The 18,782-nt window shown below is 41.8% G+C and overlaps 1 protein-coding gene across 1 annotated transcript; it reads right to left on the bottom strand.

Moving 5' to 3' along the window:
* Positions 1–2,757: 2,757 nt before the first annotated feature.
* On the bottom strand, positions 2,758–18,031 carry MXRA8 (matrix remodeling associated 8). Its single transcript, XM_061567736.1, has 14 exons — positions 17,810–18,031; positions 17,048–17,428; positions 16,224–16,463; positions 15,722–16,057; positions 14,496–14,738; positions 13,472–13,843; positions 13,055–13,171; positions 12,222–12,275; positions 10,279–10,304; positions 8,862–8,978; positions 7,149–7,268; positions 5,195–5,320; positions 4,517–4,603; positions 2,758–4,251 (listed from the first exon to the last, which is right to left on the bottom strand). The coding sequence occupies exons 1-14, from the start codon at positions 17,937–17,939 to the stop codon at positions 4,126–4,128; spliced, it is 2,475 nt and encodes an 824-aa protein (XP_061423720.1). The 5' UTR covers positions 17,940–18,031; the 3' UTR covers positions 2,758–4,125.
* Positions 18,032–18,782: the final 751 nt, after the last annotated feature.

The following is an 18,782-nucleotide window of genomic DNA, read 5'->3' as shown; positions in this document are numbered from 1 at the left end:
GCTCCAAACCTAACTCACTGCCTGCTGATTAAGCGTTAGACCGAACTCACTACCTGCTGATGAAACTATAAAAAAACCGTTTGAGTGAAACATCATCATGGCGAATTGATCTTACGAGAAGTCTTGAGCCGCCCGGCTGAGCTGGAGTGTTTATTGGTCACAATTTTATCAATAGATTGGCAAGTATAAACAGTATCATCATCTCATAAAAACACACTATATTGGAGCAAGTGTGAGTTTGTTACTCTGTCCGTCCGGATTGCTTTTTAAAGCCATATTTTTTTAGCGCGTAACATTCGTGGAACATCACTTTTCAATTACGTATTAAATTTGTGTATTTTTTAAATGTCACTGAAAATGTTGAATTAAAGTTTGCTAAACATTACAACCGGTCGTCATCAGGAACAGGTTAACGAGTCAGATTTGCGATGCGCGTTTTTACGACCGTCCATATAAGGCCACCAATGTTATAGAATTACAGCACAGAAACTTTATTTACGACCCATCACCCATCAAGACTCTTGGCACATTTGCCGTGCAACGTGGTAGAAAGTGGAGTTTTAGTTTTCCTCACAAGGTCGAAGTCACTTAAGCAGAGGAAGGAAGAAGAAGAGATAAAACAAATGTTATTTTAAACACTGACTTAAAAAAACATTGCTTTGTGTCAATTTCGGTATTTTAAAAATGTCATGATCCTGTACTGGACACTTCGAACTCTTGACCTATGGATGTCTACAGCACTCGGGGACTTTTAAAACATTGTTATAGCATTAAAAATGGCTAAAACGTCGTCCTTGAAATGAAACGGATATATTCTTTGATGCTATTGTCTATTAATGTCATAAGAGAGGTTTCGATTTTACTCATTCTAACCCATGAAGGCTGTTGTGACCTTCCGTGAGAGGTTTCGTCATAGGTTCGAGTTGAAGCAACTAGGGCTCCTCCTAGTAGGGCTCTTCCGCAGGACCATAGAGGGGTCTCGGCATCTTCTCGTCTTTGCAAACGTGACAGGCGCTGTCGGGTGGTGGAGGGTTGATGACAATAATGTTGGCCTAAAACTACGACGTGGCCTTCACCCAAGTACACATCGATGGATCCGAAAGAGCTCTGCTGGTGCGGCAAGTGAATAAAAAAATAAAACTACCATATTTTATTTTACTAGTTGAAGGCCCACTGAACGATACAGATATTTTTTTTCAAAAGTGACCTGGCCACAAATGACGACTCAACAAAGTGGCTTCGCGTGTGGAAATGTGTAGCAACCAAATACTCTGACCGCATGTTGATCCTACATGTGGAGGTAAAACCCGCAGGACCCTGAGAAAAATCCACGCGACCACGGAGCGAGAGTGGCACGCAAACTCCAAATATATACAGCAGGCGTGAGGGGTCAGGGGTCGGGTCGGGATCGAATCCACGACCTCCTGTATACCAGACGAGGTAGTTAACATCTCCTAGCTACCGCGGCACCCTGCAGATCACGAAGGCACCCGCCCTGACCTGGTCCACCCAACAGTACAACAGTACAGTATGAATGGGTTCACCACAGTGAATGGGGTAAAAGTGTGGGTACGTCCGCCTTTTCCATTACGTCCGGTTGGCGTGGAAGAATAGGCCAAATACCAGAGGTGTGGACTCGAGTCATGTGACTTGGACTCGAGTCAGACTCGAGTCATGAATTTGATGACTTCAGACTCGACTTGGACTTGCATAACAATGACTTTGCCCCACCTCTGAGGTGTGGACTCGAGTCATGTGACTTGGACTCGAGTCAGACTCGAGTCATGAATTTGATGACTTCAGACTCGACTTGGACTTGCATAACAATGACTTTGTCCCACCTCTGCCAAATACACACCAAGCCTCTGTGGAGACCCTTCCGCTGACGGTGGCGTAAGCGAGCAATTGCAGGGCTGTACCATTAATACCTTTCATTCTAATAACGTTTAACAGCCACGCCTATCACCACGTGGTGATTTGCACGTTGTTCTTACACCGTACGGCCCTTGTCAATCCACTGCCACATGAAGGCATCCACAGGCCTTGCGAGTCGTGATGGTTACTTGACCATACTTGACTGTAGTAGCCAACGAGGGTTGCTGAAGGTGACGGCACAGCACTGTCAAGTGCAATGGACTTGGTTTCACTTCCCTCTTCTGACGAGCAGCCCCGCAGCAGCCTACAGCATCTGTTCTACTATCCACGTTGCCCCATCCAAGCACTACACAGGCTCAGTCCCGCTTAGCTTCCGATATCTGACCGGATGAGAGACGGATTTCCGAGTGATTTGGTCATACGGGCAGCTTCACAGCAGGCGCAATCGTGTGATTGGATAGATTTAGTCACTTACTGCATCGGGTTCTTTAAAATTAAAACCCTATTACCTTCCTCCTATACATTGTTGCACGTTCTTTCGGAAGGAGGTATTAAAATGATTCGTCATATAATTATTTTAATACATAGCTCGAATTCAAATGAAATCCTCTAAGCCTTTCAATTGCTAAAATAAGCTACGCATGATGGATTTTATCCAACCATTTATAAGTAATGGAAACTGTTAAACAATGCATCTACTGTAGTGAGTGTATTCCCATCGCACATGTTCGTAAATTTAGACAATGACATGTGGATTCCAATTGGCACAGTTAATCCTCATACTTCTTGTTTCTTTTATTTTACTTCTTGTTTGGAAATTTTAATAAAACATCCCCAAGTGCATATTTCGCAATATCACTGCACAGTTTTTATTTCCTCTTCTCTTTTAGCACGCACACTAAACCGCATCAACAAAGAGGCAAATCGATTTTTTTTGCCAATGTTGTTAATTGTCAAATATCATTGGGCTTTTTGAATTTCTTACAAAACTGCAACATCCTTTACAAGGGGTTTCAAGGACGCAGAGATGGAAAAATAAACTGAGGATTTTATTTACAGTATTTTATCAAATAAGGATTGAATTATTAAATATGTTTTTGACATTTCAAGTTAATATAACGTTTTAAAAAAGTCACGGATTTGCGGGAAGAGTCACGGTTTGAGAACGGCTACCTCAACAGCCTAAAGTCTTTGGGACATTTTAGCTTTTTATCCCTGTTTAAATTCCCTTGCTACCCGAGTACGTGGGGAGTGTGGTTGGTCAGTGGAGTAGGCAGGGCCTGTAAGTTGCAGAAATATGGAGGTGGGGGCTGCCAGATCACTGATAAGAGTATCCGAAGAATTTGGTAGATTTACCCTGAAGTACACCTGCTATTATTCAACACCAGGCAATGTTAAACTTTTGACTTAATGCCTTATGGGTGGAGGTGCAAGTTAAATAATGAAAACCACCATTGAAAACACAATCTTAAAAAACACAACTGTTCAAAAATATATCTTTAAAAGCTTTTTTACTTGCAAAAAAAGGCACTTTCATTAAAGTTTAAAATACTCATGGATAACCATGTTAGGTTAAATATTTTGGATTCAGAGTTAAGAGTGAAGCGACATTTTTTATGAGCATTATTTTTTCAGTTATACTTCTTATAAAACAAAAACAGATATTATGTTTTAATCATTCTCAAGACTCTTTGACCTGGGCCGTCTGATACAAGTTTAAGGCTTTGTTGAAGATAAAAAAGAGCAGATACATTAACGAGCACTCTAGTGACATCACTGCAGTGACATTAGAAAGTACTGGATAAATGCTGTCGTAATTTCACTACCATGTTCAGAGCTGCAAATTTTAAAGTATTTGAATAAAACTTTAAACTGGTATAGGACAGCCCCACACACACAGTATTTGCAAAAAATATTTTTTTTAAAGGAAGCCGATATTTACATAATACATTTAAACCGTGAAAAACAGAACTTGGGAAACAATGTGTGGGCTGACCACAATGCATAGATAAACTACAGTACAGTTCTAAATTAAAACTTAAAATTAGAAATTCAAGCAATGTTATTCTACAAAAGAAACAAATATAAACCAATTAACATACAAGTAAATCATTATGAAAATACGCTTCGTAAATGTAACAAATGGTTTGGGTTAAGATTTAAAAAAACAAATAACGGTACAATGCCATTGAGGACAAATAAGCAGTTTCTCAAAATTACACAGTTTTTGCTGAGTTTTTGAAAACATGTCTATTTTTTTTTTGCAACCACGTTATAGAGGGCCTCAACTTCCTTGTTTGGTTTGGGCTTTAGTGCTGGCTTGCTTGTGTTGGGAGTTGAAAGAAGGCTGTACACAACTTGGTTTTCTTCTGGCTTCTGGTACAAAGAGCAAAAAAAACACAGCTTACACTATTAATTAAATACGTGGCCAAAAATACTATGATTCACAAATTGTACCTCAACTCTTACAGTAAATGGAGGATATCTCGACATTGATGCCAATACAGAGATCACAATGACATTTATTTTCTGAAAATAACTATCCAAATTTCACATGCTTTTAAATTGCAGGTTTTGTTTGGAGACCTTTTAAAGGTCCGAATGTATATATTTATTGCTGTGTAGTATGTGTTGATATTACCGGTCTGTTAACGACTGCATTCGGATTCATGTTTCCAGCCACTGGAGCTTGCACCATGCTGTAAACGGCCTCATTCTTGTCAAGTTCCTTAAAAATAACACACAAGGATTACTAAGCACTTGTCATCTTTGCGAATGTTACAAAGTCAGGTAGCCATATACTCTCAGACGAAACACTGCAGAGATCCTCATGGCTTACACCAGCGGTGGCACTAGGCATAAGCCAGAGGTAGCGAATATTTTCCTTAAGGAAGGTGGAATATGGCTTTAAATCCCTTTGTGGGACCACATACATATTTTGTCATAATCCAGTAATAAGGGCAAAAAATGTGTCCCAATTAAGTTTAAAGAGACTCTGACGTCATATATGTGACTGAGTGCATTAAAACCAGAAACGGTGTTGCTAGGACATTAATATTTCCTGCTAGCACCCAATTATTGTGGCTAATATGCTTGCAATGATGTACATATATATAATTTGTGGGCCTTTTTTCAATGATGCGTCTCATGTGACCAGGGTCGTATGGCATGGCATTGGGGCCGGATTCTTCCCACAATCTGTAGGTTCCCAACCACTGGCATAAAAGGATGGCTCTACTTTAATATCAACAAATACAACCCGAAACACAACCAAGATGTATGCATTTGTTACTGTGTAATTTGTACGTGTGGGTATTACCGGTCTGTTAAAGACTGCATTGGGATCACCACCGTCTCTCTTTGGTTTAGGTTTAAGCTTTGGCTTTATGTTGGCAGCTGCTGGAGCTTGCACCACGCTGTAAACAACCTCATTGTTGTCATGTTCCTGAAAATCATACACCAGGATTCCCACAATGTGTAGGTGGCACTGGCATAAGAGGATACCCCCTTACGTTAACATCAACTGTTCTGCCTCACGGCAGGTGTTTTACTCCACGGCAGAAGTGGGGGTGTGAGTACACCGGAATTTCCTGTCTTGAGGTTGAGTTTGGTCACGTGAACAGCAAGTTACGATTTGAAAGTCTTTCAACCACGAGGCTGGCGTCTGCCATTACACAGAATTCAAAATGGCGGCACACATCGCGTCCCAGTGAAGACAACTGTAACTGTACATAGTGGGACTTTAAGAAGCATTGTCTGTAAGTTCGTTTATGTTCTTATAATATTGGGAATGCTGTTATAATGTTAGAATGACCGTAATAATGCTGTAAATGCCTTTATAATGCTGTTAAATTGTTATGATAAAATGAGGCCTAGTTAACAACGAAGCCTGTAACTTGCCTTATTGTGAATGTTATTTGTAATTGAATAAGTCGAGTCAGATTCGTACCCATGTAACCACATTGCGATCTTGAGAGCAAGGATGACGAAATATCTCATCCACAATTCAGTGTTATGTTTAGTGCTGTACATTTAGGTTGTAGTATGATGAATACACGATGTGTTCTTAATTAACACAGTAGCTTATACTCTTGTATAGCTGTTCAGTACTAATGTGGGTGCCTGGTCCATCCAGGATCAACTGTTGAGTTTCAGGTTATCTAAGACAATGTTATGATGCTGTAGTGTTCATTCATTGTATTGATATTTCCAAGTATTAACAGATGCTGCATCTGTGCTGTGTTTTTCCATCAGTTTTACCTCGTTCAATTTAATAAATTACGTTTGGATTCGGATGTTCACCCTGGCTTTGAAGGTTTATTTGATGCGAGGTTAACTACTCGGATAGCGGTGCAACGCAGCGCACAGCGAGGCCGAGACATCAACAAACAAATCTGAGTAAAATATCGCGTGCTTGAAAATCTCATATTTAGTTTAGAAACCCTTTTAAAAGCCGAGATATACAGTAAATGTTTGATACTCTGTAATTGCATGTGTGGGTATTACCGATCTGTTAATGACTGCATTGGGATCACCACTGTCTCTCTTTGGTTTAGGCTTTGGCTTCATGTTGCCAGCTGCTGGAACTTGCACCACGCTGTAAACAACCTCACTGTTGTCCTGAAAATAATACACAAGGATTCCCACAATCTGTAGTTTCCGCACCACTGGCATAAGAGGTTACCCCCCTTACGTTAACATCAACAAATCTGAGTAAAATCTCGCATGCTTGAAAATCTCCTATTGGGATACCATTTTAAAGGCCGAGATATCTCCATATATATAAAAGGCAAAGTTGTGAATATGTGTGTGTTCAAAATGTTTAGCGTACTTCCCGACATGCAACAAACTGGAAATTTGCCATGTGGGTACTTTCCAGACTGTAAACCATGCAAACATTATAAAAATACACTTTTGGTTTTTTTTGGGGGGGGGAGCTCAATAATGCATATATTTTTTGCACGGCAAGTGAGCTGTGACGTCAAATCTGTCATGTGACCCGCGCATGTGGAAGCGTAACGCATTGTGTAGTGGTTAGCGCTACGCCGCGCTACGAACCCGACGACCCGAGTTCGATTCCCGCTCACGGCCACCACCGGTGACGATTATTTGAACTGGTCCTGGGCCTCCCCTAGGTCGACTCAGCCTTAAACGAGTAACTGGTGTGGTGTGTGAACATCGCCACTGGGGAGACAAAGGTGAATCCAAGTCCCGGGTAGTAAAGCTAGTACAGTATATGTTTGCTACTCTGTAATTGCATGTGTGGGTATTACCGGTCTGTTAACGACTGCATTGGGATCACCACCATCTCCCTTCAGCTTGACTTTGGGCTTCATGTTATCAGCTGCTGGGGCTTGCACTGCGCTGTAAACAACCTCATTGTTGTGCTGATCCTTAAAAGAATACACAAGGATTACTGAGCACTTGTCAACTACATCGGCGCTACAACGTTACAAAGCCAGATAGCCTTGCATTGTCACAAGGAACAATATTCAGAATATTTATACTGGAGGAGGAATCCGATGAGCTATGAAGCTCTTTTTCACATGTACAGTCGGGTAAGAACGTTACAACAACAAACAATACAAAAAACATGATAGGAGTGCACTGTACAAGAAAGGTAAATAATTCACCCAAACACATAAAAATACAACGAAACCATCTCCATCCTACCAGACAAAGTCCACTGAGGTATTAACTTATTGTTCAAGAGTGACCTGGCCACAAATGATAGCTCAACAAAGTGGTTTATCATTTGTACATTTATAGCAGCAAAATAATCTAAATAGTCAAAACGCATGATTCTAAACATGGAGGGAAAAACCGGAGGACCCGGAGAAAAAGACCTACGTGACCATGGGGAGAACGTGCAAACTCCAAATATACAGCAGGCATCAGGGTCGGAATCCTCATTGCTTATACCAGTGGTGGCACTTGGCATGAACTTAAGGTGAGGAACGTTTTCCTTATGTGTTGTTATCCAATACTAATGTGAAAAATAACGTGTTCGCTGACCGAGTGGAAAAGAGGCCCTTGCAGCGACAGATGTAACTTAGCATGTTAAAGTTAGAAAAGTTAAAGTTAGAAAATACAGTGTTGCCAGGACAATAATATTCGACCCCCTTAGTACCCGATTTGTGCAGCTTATATGCTCGCAGTAAGGGATACATCGTTTGTGGGGCCCCCTGTGGACACGGATCGTATGGAATTAAGTTGAGGGCTGGATAAGGCCCACAATCGGTAGGTTCCCCATCACCGGCATTAGAAAAGCAAAAGCTTCGTGACCCCAATGAGCTCACACCACTACCAGCCTACACTCGCCCAATAAAATGGCCGTGGTGTCATACTCAAAATATTCTAGTAAGAGTACTGCATATATATTCACACAAAAAGTTAAATAGGTTTTGACCATGAATGAAAAATATAAATGGTGACTTTCCTTAAATAACTCGGACCTAGTAGTTCAAATAATAAAAACATCTCGTCTCATGCTTGAGTTGTCAGGCAAAGAAAAAGTAATGCAGAATTACAAAGCAGAGCGTCATGCATAGTTATTTTGCAAAATATTTTCCTTAATGGTAAATGCACAAATGCACTTACAAATCCATCACAAGAAAGCATAAAGCACTGTAGTAGCAGACGTTTTATCATGATACTTTCACACAAGGGCCTATGTTTGGAGTCATTAAGATGACTAAAGCTGCTATGATTGTTAAACTTTGCATGGCATTACCGTGTAAGCTCTTTGCAATTGTGCTTCATGGCTCTCCTAAGCGTTTGTGTTGTGCCACGGTGTTATATGGCATGATGTCCGACGTTTCGCTCCACACGCTGGGAAATTCTTGCTGAAGAAGCTCCCAGCACGCGGTGCGAAACATCGGACATCGTGCCGAACAACACCCAGAACAACCCAAATGCACACTGGAGAGCTAAAACACTTGCGCGTGTGTTTTACTGTTATTGTTTTAATCAGAATGCGCCATCACCTCTGCGTTTACAGATGCGTAAATGACTCCGACATTTTGGTTATGTTGAGGTCGCGACCCACTGCTTGCCGGTGAAACCTCGATCTGGCTGTATACGAGCGCTTCCTCCTCAATGGCCTGATGAACACACAGAGAACATGAACACTGAAAATTCATGGTGAAACCATTCAGTGTAGCGCTGAGACAACTTTCAGTGGATTAATCGACTAAAACATGAACAAATAATTTTTTGATGGTCGATTACTTTGGCGCCTGTAAAAAAAAAAGGTTGCTGCGCCCCACATTGTGTCTCCCAAAGGTGGGAAAATCCCCCCTCCAAGCCGCGTTTATTGTAACGAGGTGTCTTGACGATGCAGGTGACATCACAAAGCCCCGCTCCGTCACTTTCTGTCAAGCGGAACATGTGGCAACAGAGGTAAAACCTTTTTTCGAGCAGTCAAACCTCTAGTACTGATAATAATATAAATGTGCACTTATTGAGTGCCTTTCACAATGTCGCCTCGGTGTCGTGGTTCACAAGACACGGATAATAACGAAAGAACCGGGTGTGAAAGATAATGGCCAGAGAGGAGCGAAGTTGACGAGAATGCTTATCAATCAGTAGAGCAATCGATTACTTTAGGGATTAGATAGATCAGCTAATTCGGTGCCACTGTAATTGTGGGCATGAGAACAGTGGGCAGGTGGAAGGGGGGGATTTCCCCCGACTTGTTAATTGGGGGCAAGCCATATGGTGTCATGTGCCTCTTTAGCAACTTGATGTGGGCACTATGTACTGTATGTTTGTATGGATGTTGAACTCCTTTCGCACCGTAGATAGCCAACTGTGCTAATCGGAGGTGCCTATGGAACTTCCACCCACAACTGCATAATTATTTCTATTTATCAACGTCACATGTAGAGTACTTTAAATGTATGAATGCATTTATGTGAGTATGCATTCACGTTAACCTTGTATGCCAAAGGCAGTATTTAGTGAAACATGATCAACGCATTGTTGAATTTATCGTTCAATATTCAGTCGGGTATTCAAATAACAGCAATACCGTGTTGGGGTGGAGTGGTGGTGCAGCCGTTCACATGTTGTGCCATAGAAGGATTGGTAAGGGGCACTTTATAAATAATAATTATTATGAACCTGGCGAATCAAGATTGAACGCAAGCCACACATAACAACAGTGGTGAGGGATATCTGAACCAGTTCTGGCTTCCGCCTTCAACAACCCGCACTGATCAGCGTGATGAAGAGTGGTCAAACAACCCCCAAGGTGTAGGGAGGCATTCATCCAGCAGTGGATTTTAAAAATGCCATAATTGTGATTACACCAAGTTGGACTTCCAAGTCATCCACAGCAGGCAAGACATTTTACAATGAAGAATAAACAGGGGGAAGTTGTTTCACATGTTCCAGAATTACCTGTCTGTTTTCATCCGTGGTTCTGTCTGTTAAGTACAAAAACCCGATGATGTTAAACTCTGATTTAAGTCAAGGATCCATTTGCAGTTTTAACAGATTTTGCTAATTTTGTTAACCGAAGTTGCATTCATCATGTTTCATCATGTTTACTATTTTACGAAAGTTTAATTAATTGGAAATGTTGAAAGCAATTTTTAAAGATTGACAAATACACAATTTGCTTAAACTTCTCAACATCTCTGTGTGTGTGTTAAGGGTGTATTTGTAGTCCAACAACCTTATGACGACAGTACCCTGGTGACCTGTTTCCTCTTTAGTATGAAAAAATAAGAACATGTTTTACCCTTTCTGGCAATAACACATCAGAGCGAGCATGTGTGTTTGCATTGTTCATCATAAGTACGTATAGTTAATGCAGACTTTATTCCTTGCAGAAGATATCTTATTTGGTCTTTGAACATCTTAACACCTTTTTTATTGCCGTAAAGGGTAAACCTATTCTTATTTTTTCATACTTTGATACTGGCAAAAAATGTCCCATGATGTAGTTTCCTCTTTTGCTTGCTCTCTGTGCCCAATTCCTGTACAGGCTGGTTTTACTCGTTAGCAGACTTCCACATACTGGTAAAAATTTCATCAACATTTTTGTGGAATGGAAGGGGACTTTCACGTGAATTAACAAGAAAATTACTGCATTGGCCGTGGTACACAAGCCCAAATATTTATATTCAAACGCATTCATCTCATAACACTGCCCTAAAGAGGGGGAATATATATGTGCGTAGTGTATGTGTATATATAATAGGCGACATTTCTGCAAATGTCGCTCCTTCATAGCAGAGACATAGAGGGCAGCGTGATTGAGTGAATAATAGTTGGAGATTAAATATATATTATGAGGACCTTTGAGAAATTAAATTTGTCAATTTTTTTCTAGATGAACAGAAGTCTTAAATTGGTATATAGACGGTTACCCATTCATGAATATTTAGTAACAAATGCTTCAGACGTAAAAATAATGACGAGTAAAAATCTCATTGTATAAAGAGTTATCAAAAAAATGTTTTCTGGGTAGCCGTGATGTCGGGTTGAATGGGCTGCCCCGCCCTCTCACTGCTCCCTGCATAGGATAGCAGAAAGCATCTGGACATTGCCAAGAAATAGCCTCCGTCATAAGCCCAAGCGAATCACGCCAGCTGTGAGCCAATTCGCAATTGCCAAATGAATTGCGGCAAAATGTGTTCTTTTTACCGAGAAATGTGGCTGTGTTTCTGCAAGAACCAGATGTTAGTCTGCCAAAAAGTGACATAAATAGCGATGTAAATTGTGGGCCCTCTATCTTTCCATCCTTTATACATTTCCTTCTCTCCACCACAGCTGTGTGAGGACCTTGTCATCACTTTCCAAAATGACTGCATCTCACTGCGGCTAATGGATAAGCACCACTTGTGATTCTTTAAATATAACGTGTGTAATTATTCCGTTTCCCTTTTCAGTATGAATTGTGGCAAACTTCCTTGTTGCAGCACACATGCAACCTTTCACATTGAGCTGTGTTATTTGCAATGGCAATATTTCTCCCATCCTGGTGCAGGACATTCCAACTCTTTGCAAGCACCACAGATGGGATTCGTACTGCAAAGCCATCAAATTTCTGGGAGGGTCAAATGGGTATAAATTGTGAGCTGACCGCCTCTCCCTCCATCAGCCCCCGCTCCGTCAGTGTCCTCATAGCTTGTTCTGACGTTGGCCCTACCAACTGATCATAAGCCCTGTCCACTTTGCTGAAAACCCGCCCACCACTGAGGTTACCCTGCTCATTGTCCGTATCACGAGTGAAGCACTATCAAACTGAGACAAAATCTCGATATCTGTAAATGCTATGGGACACCTGGACAGCCAAAACAGAGGTCACGAGAACCCCACACCATCACATGCCTTACCCCCTGCAGCCATATCTTGAAGATTAACGGAGTTTCCTTGGCCATGTTGTGGATCTGTAACAGATGTTTAAGGTGTTTAAATTCCTGATGGGATCAGACTGTCGGGCATTCACAATATACACGCTTGAGCAGAGGTGAGGCTAGTAATGCACCGTGGGTATATCAAATAATGCCAAGCTATGCTAATACCTTTAATCTGAATGGGTTTCTAAAATTGTAACCTTGTGCAGTAAGTGAATGTGCTAATAAAAACAACAAACATTCCATGAATGGCATAGAAGTAAACACGTGATAAATTACTAATACACAAGATGTATTGTCCACAATTTTCCCAAACGAATTATTTACGGTAATTTTAACATAGCCATAATTTAACTTGGAACATTGTGCAACAGCTTGTAATATAAGTGCAGTCTCCCAGGTTGAGCTGCAAAAATTGCTCACCTGAGAAATTTCACGTGGGTAATCATGATTTTACAACAAAACTGTATTTGTTTACTTAAACCCTTTTCTTATCTCTTCGGTTCTTGCAGTATATATTTTTTATTTCGCACCAGTGCCAAAGGCATCTTCGTATGTGTCGATTGCTGTTGGAGTGGTAATCATGAATTGCCCGATGATGTTGAATTGCCCGATGATCCTGGATGCAATTACCAGCGAAACGTCGTACTCTAAAATTGTAAATGTTGTGGTTTCACTCTTCAACACACCGGTGGGCTAAAGTAGTGAATGGTGGTTATACCAGAGTAAGAGCTACACAAGGTGTGGTGGGAAAATGGGGTTCAGTGTAAGGAATGCTGTTTGGTTGGAGAGAGTTGGGTGGTGCCAATGACCTGCAGTGAGTTTCCTTCTTCTGTAGCCCAACACAGCAGCAACAGCAGCTCCCGCAAACAGCAGCACAGCCAGCACCACTCCAACAGCAATCGACACGTACGAAGATGCCTTTGGCACTAATGCGAAATAAAAAATATATATATAATGCAAGAACCGATGAGATGAGAAAAGGGTTTAAGTAAACAAATATAGTTTTGTTGAGAAAAAAATTAAAGTAGTGTGGTGACATTTACTCAAATATGTTTCACAGCTGTGTAGTATGACATCACAAGAGCTGTAGGTTTAAATTCACTTTCCTGATCTGCAAGTTAACATTGAAAGCAAGAGATTATCTTTCAAAATTAGAGACATAATTTAGAACGTACAAAATAATGTCAAGTGTTTTGTTTTAGGTTATAAAAAGGAAAGTATTGTACCTTGTGTTGTAAACAGTTCCGACATCAGACTCCCTGACCGATAATATCCTGTCAGCTGACAGGTGTAGACACCTGCAGAACTTTCATTCACCACTGAGATGGTCAGAGAGAAGTCGTCGTCGTCAAAAGCGGAGGACGAGATGTTTACGTCGGAGTTGAGGTGGGAACTGAATGCAGCGTGAGGTCCGGCTGGGTGAGCCGCGAGTATCGTACGGACTGTGCTGTCACCACGTGGCCTCCAGTACCAGGTGACCGAACGAGACTCAGTGGAGGAGCTCCTCCACTCAAACCCAGGGTCAGACTCGGTGCAGGGCAACGTGATTCCTTCACCAATTTGAGCCGCGTAATTCCTAGGTGCGTTTTGCTCTGAACCTGCAGATCGTGTTAAAACAATGGTTTCATTACCAACCAGGCAGGACGGCACAATACAGCTACATATCTTGCACCTGAAGGTATAAGCATGGAAATTGTGTTCAGCTCACAAATTACTTTAGTCAATTTAACTTTACGTTATATGTGTGTAGTGAGAGTCCCACACGATCCCTGGGATGGAGGAATCAAGCAGGCTGGAGTAAACACTGCACGCTCTGATTGGTGAGGGCACGGGGAGCAAGGGGATTGTCCTGAACGTTCAAAAGGGAAAAGAACTGGAGGGTTGGGTGAGCGTCAGGTGGGATGGTTAGACCAGGTGAGGGTAAGAGAGGTGACGATTGGTGGAGACGGAGTGCGACGAGGTGCGGAGCCAGGAAGAGGTTAAAAGAGGGAGCTGGAAGCGGAGTTCGGGGCATTGCGGGAGAGAGAGCGAGAAGGAAGATGTGGACCCGTGCCGTGAAATAAAGACCTTACCTTGTGGATAAAGAAAAGGGCCAGTCTTCTTTCACGTGTATAAATTTCATTTTCAATTTTGAATGACTGCAGTGACTGCAGTTTATATATATAGGATGAAACGTAACACAATTGATCAGAGTATTTATTTTCAGTATGTGATTGCAGTGTTTTTTATGATGGTGAGATGTGTACTTACCAATTTTTCGCACGTCCAAATTGTACGCTACCTCTGAGATCTCTCCACTCTCCCTTTCCAGGGAACACTTCCACAACCCACTCTGAGCAGCCTTCACTTTCACCAACACGAGGCTGCTTTGATGGCTGATCTCAATCCCATTGTGAATCCATCTGACCATGTGTACATAGGAGTCGTTAGAGAGCTGGCAGGTCAGACTGATGCTCTTTCCTTCTGCTACGGTGTCGGATGTGTTGGACAAAACTAAAGAACACGAAACAAAAATCAATATTTACGACTCATTGATTCAAAATCACAAGCCAAACTAGAGTACAACTCATTCTGAAGTTTGAGGTATGGCTTATCCCTGGTAACGTGGAATCCACAACTGTGATAATATTCCATGAGATCGGAGCCTGGAGTCCTCACAGCGCAGTTGAGATCATGGAATGTCTCCTGCACTGCTCCTCTACTCGTGATTACAGCAGCAGAGCACAGAGACTCCAGGGTGGGGATGGTGAAGGGGTGAAGAGGAGACCACGTGGCCACTGATCACGAGAAGCAGTGGCCCAGGAATTGTCTAAACCCAAATCCCTCGACCTAAACCTGATTGTGAACGTGAACTCAGAGCAGGACTCTGAATGGCCAACAGCAGCAGCGCTACTCGTAATTCTCACGTGAACTCTCCATGCCGCAACTTGACGGAAGTAAACCTGTTTTAATTATCATGAAATATTGTGTGAATATAATCAAGTACTCTATACATTATCTATTGTGTGATGTCTCTTCAATCATTTGGACTACATTACTGTAATAAAACAAGTGAATGTAATACCAGTGCAACTCAATTTTTATTGAGAAAAGCAATAACTGTAAAAGATATCAGTTCCGCAAGTAAAAAACAAAGGGAATATTCCCGTGAATGTGGCTGTGACACGACCGTTTACATGATGGAACACTTAGGCTTTCATCTGCAAGGGCGATGGCATGATGGGCAATGAGAATCAGATGATGCGCATCCAATACTGAATGTAACAGCAATGACAGCTTGTATGTGCAGCAGCAGCAGCAGTAACAATCGTTCATGTGATCATAAACTCACTATGGCATTTACGTCACAATCATTAACAGTACTGTCCGATATTTCATTTTAACGGGATGCTGAAACGTGTTAATACATTTTTGTAACAGAAATTAGTAACCATTTTTTATGAAAATTTATATTTTATGACTTAATATTATCTTACCTTTGATTGTGACCAGTTCCATTGTGAGGGTGCCTGTCCTATAGTAGCCAGTAAACTCACATGTGTAAACCCCACCACGTGAAAACGTAACTTGCGACAATGTTAAAGGAAACTGATCGTTAACAAAGTCAGGTGATCGTGGCGTATATTGTATTATCTGATCAGAACCCTGTGTTGTGCCATCATGCGATCTCCATTTCCAAGTGACAGCGCGTGCCAGCTGTGAATGATCTTTCCACTTAAATCCAGAATCAGATTCATCACATGACAAAGAGACCTTCCCACCCTCGTGTATGAAATATTTTTTCACTGCGGGTGCCTTCCCAACATCACTTCCTAAAAAACAGCAGTCAATTAACCAATGCACAGTAATTATCAAAACATATACTAAATGTAAATATGTAATTGTTACATTTGACATTATAATGTTTTAAATTCAATATAATAACAAAACACATGAGTTAATAGCAGTACATTTCAATGTATATAACAGTAGACTTACCAGTTGATATGAACTGCAATTTGTACGAGGCAAAGCGACTGTTGTGCTGGTCATATAGAACACATTTCCATTCTCCCTGTTGAGATCGTTTTACTTTGTTCAGTGTCAGCTCGTTGCCTTGTAAAATGTAAGTGTCACCATGATACCAAAGCAGACCTGTTCTATATCCACTGTTTGAGATAAAACAGGTCAATGTGACAGTCTCTCCTTCTGTCACAGAGCGAGATGGGTCGGCTGAAACTAAAGCAAGCAAAAGCAGTAAAACAAACTGAGACATCAGCAGTGACTCCGTGCTCCCGACTCCTCCACTAATCCTCTTGTGGACAAGGCCACATCAGCGACGCTCAGCGAGTCTGGGCGACTCCTAAACTGTCCCCGTTCACCACAGAACTCTGTCCATGTGAGTGCGATGGGTCTGCATCAGCAGGAGACGCTTCTGTTCACAGGTGTGCTGGAAAACATGTGGCTGCACTACACCACAGGCAGAATGTCATGGGCGATGGCTGTGGATGTGACGCCAGTGCGAGTGCCATGGGAAGCCTGGGTTGCCATCTCCATGGATCGTGGGGCAATCGTCAGTCTCGTGGGATTCCTCGGACGTGCGGTGCTATCACGTTGGAAGAATTCATAATGTGCAATTGCAGCAGTGTGTTTTATGCTTGACTAAACTCATTACAGCCATCAACATTAATACTTTTATTTAATTGGTAGCAGTTTACATTCATGGACTATTAATACAAAATCGTACACTATGAATAATGAAATGCATTCCACTTTTATATTTAAGTGCATATGCTTGTGCAAAACAGTTAAATATAATTTACCTTGCATTGTGATCAGTTCTCGTGTTAAGCTGCTTGTTCTAAAGTAGCCAGCAAAGTGGCAAATGTAGAGCCCAGCATCACTGTATTGCACTTGTGAGATTTGAATAGAGAAGTTGTCTTGATCAAAAGCAGACTTCAATGCTGTTATTCTAGCGGTATTTTTCCATACATATCTAGTCCATTGACCAGTTTGCTTAGGATACTGGACAATCGTTGCGCTGACACTACCCTGCCTCACCCATTTCCAGATCACAGCCCGGTCAGAGGAAGGGTCATCTTTCCATTTAAACTCTGGATCAGATTCAACGCATGGCAAAATGGCCGTCTGGCCCACAGAAACAAAATACTTTCTGGGAGCAGGTTCCTTTACTTCACAAACATCTACAAAAATATAAAACCGAGAAATGATTACACTTTAAACATTGAAATTACGGACAAATATTTGACAATTTTAATGATACTTTAAGTTATTACACCTCCACAGGGGATGTATCACATACATCATATTCGTCACATTTAGAAGATACTGATTGCATTGGTAACACAAATTAACCACATTGTTAACAGATCCCGGTGTGAAATTAAATTCACCGAGGGCTTCATTTATTTTGAAACATTTCTGGGGCTGCCCAAACCCCTGGACCCCCCACCCCTTCCCCCAACTGACGGGGATAGCAAAAGGTAGAGAGGGGAAGGGATACATATTTTCCAGGGATCAACCCCAGACAGCTCCAGCTGAAATCAATCCCTGAATACACTTACTCTGTGATGAGACTGTCAAATACTTAGAAGCAGAGGCTTGGTCAGTTTGTGTTTTTACACCACATGTCCATGCTCCCTCTTGACATCGTTTGACTTTGTGTAATGTCAGCACAGAATTGCCTTTGTTCATCTCAATGCCACCGTGAGTCCAAACAATACTTTGTACATAGGTACTGTTTGAGATGTCACACTCAAATGTGACAGTCGTTCCTTCTGTCACAGAGAGAGATGGGTTGGCTGAAACTAAAGAAAGAAAAAGCAGTAAAACAAACTGAGACATCAGCAGTGACTCCGTGCTCCAGACTCCTCCACTACTCCTCTTGTGGACGAGACTACAGCAGCGACGCTCAGCGAGTCTGGGCGACTCCTAACCGGTCCCCGTTCACCACAGAGACCTGACGGGCTGTGTGACAGGGGGCGGTGTGAGGAGCCTACGTAGCACTGACAGTTCTGCAAGTAAACACGCAGTTTCACTAAAACAGTATCGCACGTGACAGGAGTCAATGTCAGGCGAGGTCCAGAAACAATAATTGCCATTCCATGAACAGTTCCGCATGAAATCGCTTGGCTCCACTGGAACACGGGTGACGTCACACGGGCACCGTGGCACTGACGTGGCACCACGGGTCGTGTGACGTCACCAGAGGGCACGGAGTGACAGGGAGAGTCAGGAGGGGCTCATCCAATGTCAGACATCTCCACCAGGGCAGGACCCAATGTGCAGCACCTCCGATTAGCACGGTTGGCTACGTACGGTGCGAAAGAAGTTCAAAATACATGCTGCATGACTATCTATGATACCCATTTAAGCGTACTCATTAAACATGCAACAGGTTTTACCTGAACATTACTGGAAAAATGCGTATTTTCATACTATGATATGTTGCATGAAGGTGTCATTTATCTTGATATAGAAGTTGCACTATTGTATGAAAGTGTTTTAATGATATATATAAAATCACATTACCTTTCA

This window comes from Lethenteron reissneri, chromosome 39 (genome assembly GCF_015708825.2).
Source record: "Lethenteron reissneri isolate LAM-NWPU_2019-01 chromosome 39, ASM1570882v1, whole genome shotgun sequence".
Lineage (NCBI taxonomy): Eukaryota > Metazoa > Chordata > Hyperoartia > Petromyzontiformes > Petromyzontidae > Lethenteron > Lethenteron reissneri.
The sequence above is the reverse complement of the archived record's forward strand: the minus strand, read 5'-3'. Positions and strand labels throughout refer to the sequence as shown.